Source organism: Carassius auratus, unplaced genomic scaffold (assembly GCF_003368295.1).
Source record: "Carassius auratus strain Wakin unplaced genomic scaffold, ASM336829v1 scaf_tig00214186, whole genome shotgun sequence".
Classification (NCBI taxonomy): domain Eukaryota; kingdom Metazoa; phylum Chordata; class Actinopteri; order Cypriniformes; family Cyprinidae; genus Carassius; species Carassius auratus.
This window is the reverse complement of record NW_020527548.1, coordinates 325,728-342,050: the sequence shown is the minus strand read 5'-3', so window position 1 is coordinate 342,050 and position 16,323 is coordinate 325,728. Positions and strand designations below refer to the sequence as shown.

General features: G+C 37.1%; 1 protein-coding gene and 1 pseudogene across 1 annotated transcript; both read right to left on the bottom strand.

The window, feature by feature from the left end:
• Positions 1 to 9,893, bottom strand: part of LOC113091465 (tRNA dimethylallyltransferase-like) — a 41,248-nt pseudogene extending 31,355 nt beyond the window's left edge.
• Positions 9,894 to 11,568: 1,675 nt separating this feature from the next.
• myclb (MYCL proto-oncogene, bHLH transcription factor b) lies at positions 11,569 to 16,192 on the bottom strand. Its single transcript, XM_026257039.1, has 3 exons — positions 15,851 to 16,192; positions 14,775 to 15,370; positions 11,569 to 13,694 (listed from the first exon to the last, which is right to left on the bottom strand). The coding sequence occupies exons 2-3, from the start codon at positions 15,343 to 15,345 to the stop codon at positions 13,048 to 13,050; spliced, it is 1,218 nt and encodes a 405-aa protein (XP_026112824.1). The 5' UTR covers positions 15,346 to 15,370; positions 15,851 to 16,192; the 3' UTR covers positions 11,569 to 13,047.
• Positions 16,193 to 16,323: the final 131 nt, after the last annotated feature.

The window sequence follows — 16,323 nt, the reverse complement described above, 5'->3', positions numbered from 1 at the left end:
TATAATTAGGGCTGCACAATTTATCAAATGTCTAATCGCGCTTTATGGATGCCACAATTACCTAATCGTTCAAAGTCAACTTACCGTATTTTCCGGACTATAAGTCGCACTTTTTTTCATAGTTTGGCTGGTCCATCTACTTATAGTCAGGTGCGACTTATCAAAATTAATTTGACATGAACCAAGACAAAAAATTACCGTCTACAGCCGAGAGAGGGCGCTCAATGCTGCTCACTACTCCTGTAGCCTACACTAAGCAGCAAATAGCGCCCTCTCGTGGCTGGAGACGGTAATTTTTTCTCTTGGTTCTTGGGTCTAAATAAATGCGACTTATAGTCCAGTGCGACATAAATATTTTTTTTTTCCTCATCATGATGTATTTTTGGACTAATGCGACTTATACTCAGGTGCGACTTATAGTCCGAAAAATACGGTATATTATTCTGGGTGCTTAAGATGTGTTTATTTTTCTTTCTTTCTACATGTTATCTTAAGGGTTTTTCCCATTATTAAAATTTTAGTTTTAGTATAACATTATAAATACCATTCATATTTTTACTTTTTTATAAATTAAAGAAGAAACCAATCCGATATATAGTTGACATTTGAGGCTTAATACTATAGAAAAGCACTAAAGGTTTTTCAGTTAGTGTTTTAAGCTTGTTTATTTTCATATAAATATACGACATGCAGTTGCATCGAACAATGATATGAACTTCATTCAATGTAAATTATGACAATCGTAATAAATAATCACAATAACAATTTCAAGTGAATAATCGACAATTATGATTTTTGTCATAATCGTACAGCCCTAATTATAATGGCAGCTATAAAACAACAATTTATTTTGCCTAAATTGTTAAAAAATTAAATAGTAAAATATAGTAAAAGAAACAACAATAAAATTGTTGGCAACAAACTACATTTAAGTAAAAAAATGAAAGAAAGAAATATATATATATATATATATATATATATATATATATATATATATATATATATATATATATATATATATATATATATATATATATATATATATATTTACATGGAATGGCCCCTGTGGGTTTCCAGTGCTGTCCATGCAGGTTCTGTCTGCTTTAAGGTCTGATCCATTAACCCAGCACACAGGGAGGTGTAAGTGCAAACAAGTGCTCAAACAGGTGCAACTCCTTATCAAAGTGTTTAGAACAAGGAACAGAAATTAGACAAATGCTTTAAAGGCCTGCGTCCAACAGAGTATTCAAATCAGGTTGATAAATGATTCTCTTTGAATTACGGCTATCCTGTGCAACAGGAGAGCACAGATGAGTCAAGGCCTGTCATTTGTCATGTGCTGAAAGTTCGTGGAAAAGAGGCAGCAGATCCTTTGAGTCCAAATCGGTCTTTGAAAGAGTCTTCACATCGTGTCACAAGGTTAAATAAAGTTCAGGTAAATGGTTACTGACTATGTGAATTCACTTTCAAGGTCCTACACAGAGTCTGTTGAAAACTCAGTGCCTCTAAACATCAGTATACTCCAGTTTACAAGCCATGAGAAATTATGGGCATTATGATGAGCAAAGGATCCTGAGAAACATGTGATGCTGTGTCTATAAATCTTAGTGATTAGCTCTCTTTGAATCACTTAAGAGGCTCCGCCACATTTATTATATCAGCACTGAAATGATACTTTGAAAACACATTTTAATATAAATAAGTTGGATATTTAAATCTCTGATTTAAAGTGTCAGCTTGAGAAAGAAGAAAAATTGATTTGATCCGATTTTCAACATTACCAATATCAAATTCATATGGTTAACTGTTTATCTGTGTAAATTAGATTACCTTTAGATCATATGGCACGTAAACATATGCCATGAATAACAACTTTTAAAATAATCTAATTTAGCAAGTCATTGTAGCTCAAACACGGCAGCGTGGGTGTTTGTGCAGGTTTGTGCAGGTCTCGTTTTTCTATAAACCCTTTGGATTCCTTTAACACTGATCAAAAGATGACACCAGCAAATTGTAATAAGAATCGGTTCCGCATCAGTGAACCCAAACACCTACTAAAGTCCATTAATAACCGCTTGCGTTTAGGTCTCCTGGTCCTTCATTCTTGTGAATGGGCCTATTAAAAAGGCTGTTGGGATCTTGAAGACCTCGTGTGAAAAGCAGGATGCCCTAAGCACCCAAAATCCCTTCTTTCTTTTCTCTAGTTACGGCCTTATTGACCACAGCCGGGGTTCCCATGAGCAGTTCGTCAACCCGTGGTCTATTGAGCCAATCCCTCTGTGACCTTACATGACACTGCTCGCACCAACAGCAAGAATTTGGGTACCAGACTTCAATAAACTATTATTCAAATATTCAATCCCAACCTGACCACACAAACAATCGGTCGCTCTCACGGATTAGTCCCATTCTAACCCTCTGTACAGTACTGCCATTCAAAATGTAAATAGTGTCCTGTGTAAGCCGCATGGCAGTTGAATGTCCATTGAAAGCTACTGAGCATAATAGGCGGGTAGGCACCATTTCAGCACGTCAATAGCGTGCAACAAAAAAAGCCCAACTCACTCTTGCACAAACATGCATTTACTATCTACGAACAAATGCGATACTTTTCAATATACTCCACAGATACACGAAACACACTGCTGCTAGGTCAATCCAAATCTTTCATTGTATCTCTTGTGGAGCGTTACCACCAGTGAGGGGTTTTGGAGGAGCCAGCTTGCAGCACAGTGTGTGAACAGTGGATGGGACTGCAGTGCAGCACAAGGGAGGAGTTTTATTAGTGTAACCCAATTAACTGCACCAGGTGACAGCCATGCCACTCTTAATAGAGCAATACATCCTCAAGGAGGACGCATGAGGGAATGACTACTAAAGGTTCAAATCTTCTATGAAGAACATCTGTGGCACTTGCCTGTACCAAAGTCGCCATGGGAGTTGTTAGAGTATTCAAGAGCATTCAAAATAAGTATAGTGCAATTATCAAATCACAAAGGTTGACATTTTTACTAAATAAATACATGTGCTCCATATATTCTAGTGAAGTGAGGCACTGTGTTTGTTTATCCATTCATGATCCAGTGTTTTCAGTATCTCAGAATGGCTCAGTTCGCAATAATTTATCACCGCATGTGGTTTTTGAGTTGTTTATAACAAGTTGGAATCCACCAACCATCTTAACAATCTTGGAATGAGAAGCTCTTATATAGCGCCTGTTCTCAGTAAAAGAGCCATTTTTAAAAGCGCTCTGTGAAATTCAACCATATTTCTGAAACGTTTCATATTTGATTTTGTAATAAAATTATAATAATAATTATTATTTTTATATGTTTATATGAATGTATGTCTGAGGGGAATTCTGTATTTGCTTCAAATTTCAAATTAATTTAGTTTGAAACTGCTCATTGTTGCATGTATGCGGCATCTTTGTTCGATCATGATTAAAATTCAATGGTTGCCACATTTTAAATGGAAAGAGCACTGACAAAGTCTTATTTTGTTTAGATGAAAATATATATACTTTTATTTTTGCTATTTATTTGATTTTGGGGCTTGTTTTAAAATGTTTTTATTTATATAAAAAGTATTATTATGGAAAGTGACTTACAAATGAGAACAATAGAAGCAGTCAAAACCAGCAAAACAGCAATAATATGCAAGTGCTATATTAGTATATTAATATAGTGTTATATTTCAATTTCACAAAGAAATGTGCAGCATTTTGTCCAAGCAAATATAAAAGGACACATTTAATTTATATCTGTAATTTTATAATCTGTCTAAAATCTAATTTTGTAAAATATAAATAAATAACTTCGACTCCTGAGTTGAGTGAATCGTTACATCCCTACATATTATAGATATATAACCACAAAATGTTTGGCCAAATTGTGCAGCCCTACAAATGGCGACAGAAAATTTTTCCCAAATCTCGGAGCCCTACCTAAATGTCTATGATATTCTTGTCTCTAGATATGGCTCAAGGCCCTCCTTGAAATGTAAATTTATTTCGCATGTTTCACCAACTAGGCAAAAGTCATAAGTCAAAGCCCATCTCTCTTCAACAAGCCACACAATTTGAGGTATCATTCATGCCTTTAGCCCAAATGTGCAGGACACAAACCGAAGTTTAATACTAAGGGTTAGGGATTGACCAACAGCAAGTAAGTAAACACAGCTGATAAAGGAGTCATTGAATAGCAAATAGGGCTAGATATTTAAACAAAAATGCATGTCAAATTTTTTAAGAGAAGCTATAACAGAGCAATCGTCTTAAGGATACTTTGCCAATGATGTAATCTATGTGCTGCATTTAGAAAGATTATGTAATTATCTGAGAAAATTATCATAATTTTAACTTTGTAAGTCAGAGCCGCACTTTCAAGCCATAAAATACACAAAAAACACCCAGTTAAGCTTAGGGTACGGTTTAAATTTCAACATCCTGAATGAGGCTTTAATGTACAATTAAACTGACCCAAACTCAAAAGCAGAAAAGTCCCTTTCTACCAAGAATAATAGACAAGCGTATATGCAAATGTTGTACCAAACCTTCACTAAGCCCACCCCCTGGGCTCCCAGTCCTTGCTTCCAGGGGCCCTGAGGGCACAAAAGGGGTCCATACAGCCAAAGCTTTTTCATCCATTACTGACACAGATTTGGTAGAGGATGCACCTCAGCAAATTTACCTGATCATAGCTGCAAAGTGCTGGAAGATATGGTAGTAAAAATAAACTTGACTAATAGGCCAGTCACGATTGTCGATAAATCAATTAATCGCACGAAAAAAAAAATGCTTGATAATTTTTTCAATTTTTATAAATAAAAAATAATAATTTAACACGTCATGATGTGAGGTTAGTCTCTCCGATGGCACAGATGTCCCGGGAATGATAAGATAACGTCTCGCTAGAGTGACCAGCTTTGGGAAGCGCATTTCATGCTTGCGGATGTCTGCGTCTCAAGTGATATTGCATTGTACTTGCACTACTTTTTTATTTTAATATTGCGTAGCATATTTTGCAAGTAACTTCGTTGCCCTTTCTCTCGAAATGGTCCCACATAGTACCCTACATTTCGCTCACTTAATTTGGCTTGCTCAGCTAAATACGTCTGTAGGCGTGTGGTTGCGTGTGTCATGAGTTCACACACACATACACACACACACACACACACACACAGGGGCCATTCACACGTTGAGCCTAAAAAAAGCATAGAAAACGCTAGGCGCGTCATTTTCTCCTCCATTCCAAAGCGCTCGGGCAGTTGCGCCCCTGAGGCGTCTATCATTGCTAAGCATCCATCAGCCGCAATATCTGTTACAACAAGGAAATTTCAGTAATGGATTTCCACCACTGAAAAACCCTAGCTGTAACTCTGCTACAAGATTTATTTATGAAGAAATGTAAAAAAACTCTGTAGTGTCTGGGTGCACCCCATTTTTCAAAAACAACGGGGAATTTCACCCTGAAGGAAGCTGATCGAGTTGGTTCTTTTCACATGACCTGGTGCGTCATTCTGAAAAGCTAAGATGTTTTTAACTAGATGCGGCACGGCGCGTCGCACAGTGGCGCTTCCATCATGAGCCTGCATAACGCATTTGAAATAACAAACTTGAGCACCCAAAACACGCGATATGTGAACAGCCCCTTCATCGGTCAAAATGTTTACTTCCGGTTAAAGGTTAAACTGTCAAAATGAGCATCCCTAACTGGCAAATAAAAATAATATAACATACAAACATACAAAATGTATTAATTTTAAGCCACACAAAGTCAACATGTTGGTATTTCTTGCTCTGAATCTGCCATCAAATAAAATAAAAGTTTATTAATCTTTGAAAAGGTGTACCTGCGTTATTATGCCATTATCATTATATTAGTTGAAACTGGTCTTAGAACGAAAATTGTGTTATTTCAATAATTTCTTGGACAATTTATCATCCAGCAAAATTTGTTATTGTGACAGAGTAAAGCTTCGTTCCAATTCTCAATATTTGCACTACAGGACTCGAGGTAAATAGATAAGTATGATTAAACCAAAATGCGTTTGCATACAAAGTAAAGCTACAGTGTGCAAATGTCCAGCACATTTGAAAGTGTCATCGACAGTGACCAATGGGCTTCTACTCACATTGAGGAACTAACAAGCCACTGTCGTATTCAAATCTGATTCAAACCACATATTACAAATGTAGATTGTTATCTTTCACTATAGCTCACAACAACTGCATGTAGTTTTGTACATTTCTGTGAATTTTTGGAGCTCCCTACAGTAATACACTGTAATTGCAGAGGATAGCTGTACACAGGCATTTATTGTTAACAAAGCAAACCACCCTTTTCAATGTATTTCACTCCCACTCACTAAACTTACATACTCCCAGAAAGGATGGGGACAGAGTGTGGGAAAGAAACAGAACCCATTCGCCCTGTTAGAAATAAGTGTATCATAAAAAAGATTCACTGGTTTAGCCAAGATATGTGCCGGTATTCGGTAAAGCAATACATCACGTTAATGAGTATGCACGGTATTGTTATTGTGGGCACTTCTAAATACCGTGAATAATTATATATTACAAATTATTCCGAATTTGGAATTAATTTTAAGAATACTATTCCCATCAACTGGTCAAAATGCACAACATGCTGTATGCTGCTTGAAAGATACCTGTGCGCTCTGATGCACTACATTCTAAAACATATTTAAATAATTTAAAATATCCATTCAGATTTGTGTATTCGCTACGGTGTTCATCACAGCACCAAATACTTAAATATTTAGACTTAATAGGCTATTTACTTTTTTTTTTTTTTATCTGGACTACAACATGCCATAGATATTTTTTGAAAGTGTTTTGATTTATCATTTATCTAACACACATACTTAGTATACACTTAAATTTTGCACATAATACACATGTACATACATAACTGCATTTTGTAATATACCTGCCTACAATTGTCAATTTGTATATTGTCATTCACTATCTACTTATTTGTATTTTTTATTCTTTTATTATGTGTTTTATGTTCTACCGCTGTCATTCTGTTGTACTGTGGAGCTTCTGTCACGAAAAACAAATTCCTCGTATGTGTAAACATACCTGGCAATAAAGCTCATTCTGATTCTGATTCTGATTCTTTATTGTTCGTTCAAACTTTACATTAGGGCTTCATTAGTTAACATTAGTTAATTCATTAGTGAAACTGCCAAAGAAAAATTATTCTGAACATTCATAAATCTTAGGTATTCCAATATTTAATAACACGTTGTTAAAAAAAAAAAAAAAAAAAAGCTGCAAATGTGTTATTTAATGAGCTAACATGAACAAAGACTTTTGTTTTTTTTTAACAAAGATTAATAACTTATTTAGAAAATGTAGCTATTGCTCATTGTGAATGTTAATGGTTAACTAAAGAGGTCTTATTGTAAAGTGATACCTACGGGTCTTTATAGTTCTTTTGCACTTTAATCTGTGTAAAATTTTCAACTTTATATATTTTTCTGTATTGCTTTATTGTATTTAAATGTTCAGTTATTTTTGTTATAAAAACCTGTTAAACCTGTTATACTGTATTATGACAACTTTTTTAAAAGAATTAGCAATACTGTGATAATACCATGATAAAAGCATTAGCAATTAATTGCTGAAGGAAAATTTTCATACTGTCATATAGAAAAAAAATAATTTTTTCTTTATTTATTTATTTTAAAGGGACAATAAGTAACTTTTTAGGTATTTTATTATCTAAAATCAATATTTTTATTCATAAATATGCCCTCAATGGTGTACAAATACCTATGCCAATGTTTAAACTAATCCTTGTAAATTAAGAATTTATTATCTTTATATACATGGGACGGGTAGGTCGACGGAGGCTTCCATGTAGTTCCGCCATCTTGCAAAACTATAATAGCAGAGAGGGACAAAAAGTACTAAGCCAACGCGTTTCCACAGCGCGTTTTCGGTCAGAGCCAGAAACGCAGGTGCAGAGCAGTGAGAGGCGCTTGAAACTGCACCGGCAAGTTTAAAAGTCTGGATTGCATTCTTATTATGGACCACACATATGCCGCGCCACAGGAGAAGAAAACATATTCGCCAAAACAGTCAAAAATAGAACGTAAAAGGAAACGTGACCGTAGATTACAGAAAACAAGAGTTAATGTCGGGGAAGCTTTTTCTAGGTGGAAAGAGCTAATGCTGGATAAAGATTTCAAAAGAGACGCTGAAGTGGCCAGTTTTCTTCTCGACAGGTAAGTCAGTGTTACAGTCTATATTATAATATTTTTTTTTATATCTAACAATGCATATAATTCAGAAAATATAACGAATAAATTAGACATAACTACTAATTACAATATTTCATGTTTTCCACAGTCAGTAATTCATACTGTAACATTCGTTTGTTAGTTGTCATGTTGCAGTTTGTTTGAAATAACACACCTGTTCACCTGAAGGAAAACTCGACGAAGTGCTATTAGAAGACATCCTGTCAAAGCTTTTTGGTACATATCGCCTACCGTAGATGCAACACGCATTTGAAAAAGCGAGGCGCTGGCGAGCAAAATTAGTTTGAATGCAAAATACAATTTCACCACTAGATGGGAGTAATTCCTGCTTAGTGTCCCTTTAATGCTACTTGAGCATAAGACACAATATTTATGGGGCAGTTCCTGTCATTGAAATATTTCAATGTGAGTGTGGCAAGTGTGTTTTTTTTTTTTTTTTCATGATTTCCTCATTCAAGCAGACAGCCCTTGGCCTTGCACACCCTAAATAGCTGCCCAGAGTCGTTGAAAATACTCTAAAAATATATAAATAAAATAGCAAAAGATATCTTGCCTATGCACTGCTTTTGAGTTCGCAACCTGGCAGCAGAACTAAAAGCCCATGCAACAAGCAAAGAAGGCAGACATCTAATCGTGTACTTCTCTGGGTATCTGTACCAACTGAGTAAATGTCTCTGCGATTCACAGCAATGCTAACGGACAGCTTTCTCCAAATATTATATAGACCATGATCTAGAGTTGGCACTGGATGGTTCAATTATTTTGTAAGACATCATTCATACCGTTATGCAACATGCTCTGTTATGCGCATGCTCAAAATATCTCCAGCTTTGGTCAGAACTATTCATAACCAAAAGTAGCAAACTACTGCAGATGATCACTTCTATCCATTTAAGGAAACCCGTTAAAACAGATCCTGTCAGAAAACTGAGGAATGCTCACCTTTAGATTACCAATGCATGTAAGATAAATTACCAAATCAACTTAAATGTAAGTCAGTTATTACACGTTGCTTGACATAACCCTGGTGTTGGTGACAGACCAGTAGACACGACTTTAATCTTGGCATTGTCAAAAAATTTCGACCAAAGGTGGACACGAAAAAAAAAACTAAAAAAACCCCAAACGTGTAAGATGCGTTTTCCAAGTTTAAACAATGTTTGCTCCTATCTATATTTGGAGGGAAATCTAATTACTAATCATATTTTGGACTCCAGATGCTTTGGAATCGCGATGCTAGTTTAATACGATATAAAACATGCTGCATTTAATGTCTCACCAAACCAAAGCTTCAGACAAATCATGCTGTTCCAATGTAAAGCACTAACTAATATTTCAGCTCTGCTGTTTTAAGATGACCTGTCATTTATTAATCTCAATGCCCTTTCACTTTCTTCTCTGTTTGAGAGATGAACCAGTGGATCGCTCGACTCACCTGCATGGAATCGCCGCTTATAATTTCCCCATTAAGCCTTTTCCCGATCTCGATAGCTAGTTTGGATTTGCCCGTTCCCGTGGCTCCTAAAATCACCAGTAAAGACGGGCTGATGCCTCTCCTGAGCACACGCGTGGCGGCCGCCATGACAGCAACCTCTCGCGTCTGTAGAACGATCTGAGCACGCGCGGAGATCTCGCGACGGAGGAGGGAACTGTCTCCAAGCAACCAACACTGTTTCCATAGGAACGGGATGGAAGGATTCGGCTTCAGCAGGTAAGTCACGCGAAGGTAAGGGTGTCTCATTCAGAAACAGGACAGAAGTTCAACAATCGAGCAAAAAGTAATTGGAAAACAGGATTTGTTATATATATGAACAATAAAATGGGTCTGCTTGTTCCAAACAAGGAAAAAATTGTTTGGAATGCATTAGTATATGGATGCATTAGTAATCACTAATGCATTCATATAGAATCCTGTAATAACTAATAACATAATTATTGCTGGCTAGTAACCAAAAATTAAGTACATTTATAAATTTAGCAGCATTTATTGATTTACTTTTATTTATTAATTCTTTCATTTATTTATTTGTAGTTGGATTATATTACATTTCAAAATGCTCAAAATCAGATTGCAGTTATGGATTACATAATTACATACCCACACAATGGCATTAATCATTCATAATTTATTAATTGTTAATTAATATATAATTTTTTACCCTATTTCTTTATATATATATATATGTATATGTGTGTGTGTGTGTGTGTGTGTGTGTGCGTGCGTGTGTGTGTGTGTGTGTGTTACAAAACAGTCCCATTAGAATTTACAGGATAAAGGAGACAGTACTCTAAAAAGTTGTCAATAAAAGTAATTAAATATGTATTTGGAATATGTTACATAAAATTAATAATCAAATAGTTGATATTAATAAATACCATTTTATAGTGTAATTTGTAATCAGTAATGCAATTAATTTAGCAATTAATCTACCCAGCAATGAGTGCTATTTATTAGTAAAATGGTGAAACTAGTATCTGTATTCTTCAATGCATTGATGAGGGCTTTCAGCTTTCACTCACTTATCTTATGAGTTGGCACAGTTCTTTAATCTTTACGTTTGCTGCTTTGACTTTAGCAGGTTGGCTTGTGCATCTTCCGGAAGAACAAGGGTATGAATAGCTCTCTTCTGTCTCCTTGGCAACTGAGCGTTCTGCGCCACGGAAGAGAGATGCTCGTTGCCATGGTAAAGGCCACTACGACGTGTCAACTAAAAGTAGCTCTCGCTAATGAAACGATCAAATCGAGTTCACACTCTCACCCAGGTGCTGATGAACTGAAATAGCTCTTATGCCACACATAGTAAAACCTCGCCCTATTTTCTGACACAAGCGAGCCAGGATAATAATATTTAAACAGTCATGGTGCATTTCATAACCACTCATTGGCTCATTGATCAAGAGATTATTTAAAAACTGCCAAAAATCTGTCTTAAGGTCATTTCAAAGAGAAAGTTCACCCAGATGTCAACCATTTACTAACCCTGTTGTTATTCTTAGCCTGTATGAGTCACTCTTCACATTCATTGCATCTTTTTTTTTTTTTTTTTTTCACAAAAGGCATCTTATGTTCCACAGAATTAAATCATGCATGTCTGGAACAACACAAGACTGAATTAATGACAGATTGTTTACGAGAGAACTAACATTTAAGTCTTATTCTGTAAAAATGTTACAATTTTCATGCATGGCTTCAGGTGTATGCAACCAAATCTGAAAGCATTTAAGTGGCGTTAAAAGCTAATTAACAAAGAAAGACAAGGATGCTGACAGGATTTGAACTGAATTTATTTTATTGTTCACCCAATTTTGAGTTTATGTATATAGGCTTATGAGGTACAGAACACAAAGTGCTTAGACGATGCTGCTGCCATTCTCCTCCCGTTATGACACCTGATGACAAGTGACAAAAGTGAAAGAAAAAACAACAACAACAGGTTACTGATGGCATATGCATCCCTGGTGTGAAGTACGGTCTATTTCTGAAAGTATTTATTTCTGATTGATCTTATGGCAACACTGAATATACAAACAGAAGTCACCTCATTCAGTAAGTGGTGATTGCTTTGAGCACATGGCCTTTATTTTTGACAAATAATTGCGTGACAAATGACCATGTGCATAAACTTCAAATGACCACATGGTCATATTGGGAAATAAGTAAGCATATGCCATCAGTACAACTTTATATTTAAATAGAAATCAAACAATGATACAATTAATTCTGTAAGAAAATATAACTAGTACAAAATTCTTTTAGCATTTTTTTTCTGCCACAAGAGTGAAAAGACAAAGAAATTTCCAAACACAAAGGGAATAGTCAGTGAAAACAGCATAAAGTGGCTAGTGATGGAAATGAAACATTGATAGTTTTGTTTTATTTATCTTTTTGACATTTTTTACAACTTTTCTTAACAAAATAGAAACTTTGAGATCTCTAGGGAAGGCAGGTGGGCCAACCAAGTTTTAGGACAGATGACAGAAAAACAGAAAATAAAATCTATTAACAGTGCTGATTTTCATATTTCAAAGTATGTATTTTTACACAATGTCCTGTACACCACTATTATTATATACATATGTCTGAAGAATATGCCATAGTTTATATACACTGCAAGGCTGTGCTGGACACTGTCCTGAATGTTAACAATAATATACAACAATAACTGAAAAAAACAGTGGAACGCAAATGTAACAAAGCAACAGTGATGCAACTTCCTGTCTGTTAAACTTAATCTGTCATCATGTGGCAACGGGGGCACACAGCTCTCCTTAAATTTAGGTTAATTTAGATAAAGCACTATTAACGGAGAAGTTACTTTGAATATTTACCTAGATAAATTCAAGATTCCCCCGCCAAAAAAGGCTTGATGGTTTAGAAGATCAATTACACATGCATATAAATTTGCTACATTTTCAAACAATGCTTAATTTGGCATGCTAATTCAATGAAATAATACTTCCCCGCCCAAATACTTAAGCTTTCGCAAAAGAATTTAAGATAACGCACATTCATGGTTTAAATCTTGAAATTTCAAAATGAAAATCTGAAATTATGACCCGCTTTGAAAAATGCTCGAACCAGTTCCACAGCTTCCACAAGTTCGTCTCCCCCGTTGCGAAGGCAAATGTGCAAAGAACAAAAACTGAAGAACCAATCTCAAAATACAGAGTCCGTTCCATTAAATATCCCACTTTTGGAGAAAACGTAGTTCTACACAGTTCCTATTGAAAAAATGGTTGGACTATGAAGGTTTATGCACGTTTTAGTTCAGCAAGTCTTCGTAGTAACTGCTGTTGTCTGTTTTTCAGCTGCTTCTTCACGTGCGCCTTCTGTTTGTCGCTGACGTGCAGCGTACGCAGGTATTCTGTGGCCTTGGTCAAGATCACAACTTTGGGCGTCTTGGGACAGTCAACCAGACCTGGGATCTCATCCCGAAGGGCCAGAAATCTGGAACGGAGGTCATTGCGTCTTTTCCGCTCCAAGAAGTTATGTGTTTTACGCTTGTCCGTGTCCTCACAGTCTGAACTCTGAGGGCTGGATGGTTGGGATTTGAGGTGGTAGGATGTGTGTGTTGGAGAATCAGAGACCGTCTGAGATGGGGTGGGGACTGAGGGGGAAGGCAAGGGGCTTTTTCTTTCTGGGGTTTGGGGTGTGGAACCCACTCGTGGCTGCAAGGTCTCTTGCCTGATCTTCTTGCGAGGTGGCTCCTCTTCAGGATAACTGTCGGGAGAGCGGGCAGCGTAGTTGTGCTGTTGCTGGTGAATGGAGATGTGGAAACGCTTCATGCAAGTGTCATAGGGGTCTGCACGAACTGTGATGGTCACTGGTTTACGGGCGTTCACCAAGCGCGATTTCTTCTGCTTATGTTCCACCGTCACTACATCAATCTCTTCATCATCTGAAAGAGCAACAGAAAGAAATGTAGATTGACTGTATGTGCAACACCATTCCACTCACCCATAGAAACTCCATTCAGAATGTAAGATCTTTAATTAGATGGGTTCCGAAACTACAAGATGAATCGTAGGTTTCTTTCAGTTCCCTATTCTCAGCAAGAGGAAAGTAAGAGGCTTTGAACTGCAATAATGAACTTAGAGTCACCTCTGATGTGTATTTTGATAAGAGAAGCATCTGTTGTGAGTTCCCTCTACTCTGATTTCACTATGCAATTACTTCTAGTGCTCAGCACAAAGCATAATGTTTGTCACAAAATCAGAAATCCACTATTAAAAGTTATATCGAAGCTGAAAATAAATTAATTAATAAATATTTTTTGGGTCCATAAAAAGAAAGTAAATGGTATCCAGTGTTTTTTTGTTTAGTTTTTTTGGACACCTTTGATTTTCATTGCATGGATAAAAAGAGCTGAAATGCATGTTTGGTATTCTGCAGAATGCCATACCACAAAATGACATGAGCAAATGATACAGAACTTTTCTTTTTGGCAAAACGTAAGCTGCATGTGCCCTTTAAGTAAAAAAAATCTAGAATATAATTAAAGCCCCCCCCCCCCCCCCCCTACAACCCTCCCTCCCAAAAAAGGTGGAAAACTTCAGGTACTTATTGTTCTTTCATGGACAACTGAGTGGCCCCTGGGTGTCCCTTTAGGATCCAAGCATCCTTATTATAGGTTTCTGCTGCTGGCACCGCCCACAACTAAAACAATTTCTCCTTTTGTTCCACTTGAGGAATGTGGAAGCTCAGCACACTATTACATTCCACACATATTCGAAATGAAATGCCAAGCTAAATCCCATGGCACCAATGCAACTTTTCTATTCAAGTATGTCAGGGTTTTTCTTAGTTCTACTTAATGCACAAATGAATGGTAAAAATACTGCACTGCATGATCATTGACATTGAGATCCGTCAGGTGTCGAAATAAGTTGTCAACAGAAATGCAAATTTACATTGTTCAGCAAATAAAGTGAGATGTATTGGGTATGTCGCGTTTAAAAATTAACGTCTCGTGCTTTACCAGAGGAGTCGGTGCGAGATTCTGACCCGGATGACACCTGTTTCTTGCAGCTGCTGCTCAGGGGGAAGGTAAGGACAGCTGCTGGATCCACGCAATCTGTCGCCAAGCTGTTGAGAGCAGGCGCGTCCGCTGGGACGCACTGCGCCTTGCTGGAGAGCTTCGACTGTGCAGAGCAGGACAAGCGCCCGCTGACAACTTTCTCCTGCTTCTGACTGGCGGAGAAACCGCTCCACATGCAGTCGTGAATAATGATGGAGCTAAAGTTCTCCAGAGTCTCCTCCGCGTTCAGTTTGCACGGTCCCTCCTGCTCGTCGTCCTGTCCTATGAACTGGGACACCCACTCTAGTCTGTCCCCTGGAGATGGACCGGTACCTTCCAGTCTCCTGACGGGCGACAGGGGCGGGGTTGGCACGAGCTCGAATTTCTTCCAAATGTCCTCACTTGGCGCCGTCGATTTGAAGAAGAAGTCCTCGTCCAAGTTGAGATCGTCGTAGAAATAGTGCTGATATTGGTCGTATTCCTCCATCTCCCACTTCTCATTTCGCGATGCGTTTGCACTGATTCCTGGCATTGGTGTCTTCCTCAGAGCTCAAGATCTGAAAACCACAATTGATCCGCTTTTAAAAACAATCCGATCTTACGGTGCTCTGTGAGAGATAATCGACTTACAGCACTTCATTTTTATTTTCAATGAGCTTCTAGTAGCTATATAATTACAAAAAATGAATTAATTTAAATCTTAATATCAAATTATACTAAATAATATAAATTATGAATTAATTATGAATTCATTAACAATATGCATGCAAATGCATTATTATCAAATGTGATTATTTTATAAACGTCTTAACGCAATGCTAGAGTATTTGGTCTGCATGCAGTTCCACTGTATAAAACTTGAAGTTTCGCAACATAGGTTATTTCTATTACATAATACAACCATTTAACGCTTCATGTAAGTAAATAGGTTACACTAGTGTATACTGTCTCATAGAATTGCTTTATTTGTTGTGAAATGCCCCAAAATCGATTAAAGTCAACCAAATAAATTAGGCGTTCCTTGCTTAAACACTTACCGTAGTACAGATCCGGGAGAGAGTATGTTGCCTGTCATTTGAGACGCGAAAATAAGGTGTTGCGGTTCACCAGTGAGCCTCAGCTAAATGTTTTGCACAAAAAGCTTTCATGTCAACAGGTTAAGAAAGCGTCATCAGCTGTTTGTTGAATAATCCTGTCTTGTGTAGGGTTTCTCGAGTGTGGTTTAGTATTATCCGGCTGTTGTTTAGAACTTGAGTTGCGAGGATGTTTGCTAATTTGCAGTGGGCTTCTTCATGAGAACTTAGCTTCTTTCTGTGCCCTTTATCGTGTCTGTGTGCTCCTTCTCAAACCGCGGCTCGCGCTCACTATAGACACCTGAAACGAGTACCCAGCCAAAGTAGTGGCTGGATTTGCATATGGGCTCTGACCACGCCCACTGCTTAAAGTGACAGGGTCTGAGGTTCATTTGAGATCTGGGTGTACAGGGATAAATTCAGATCATGATTGGGAG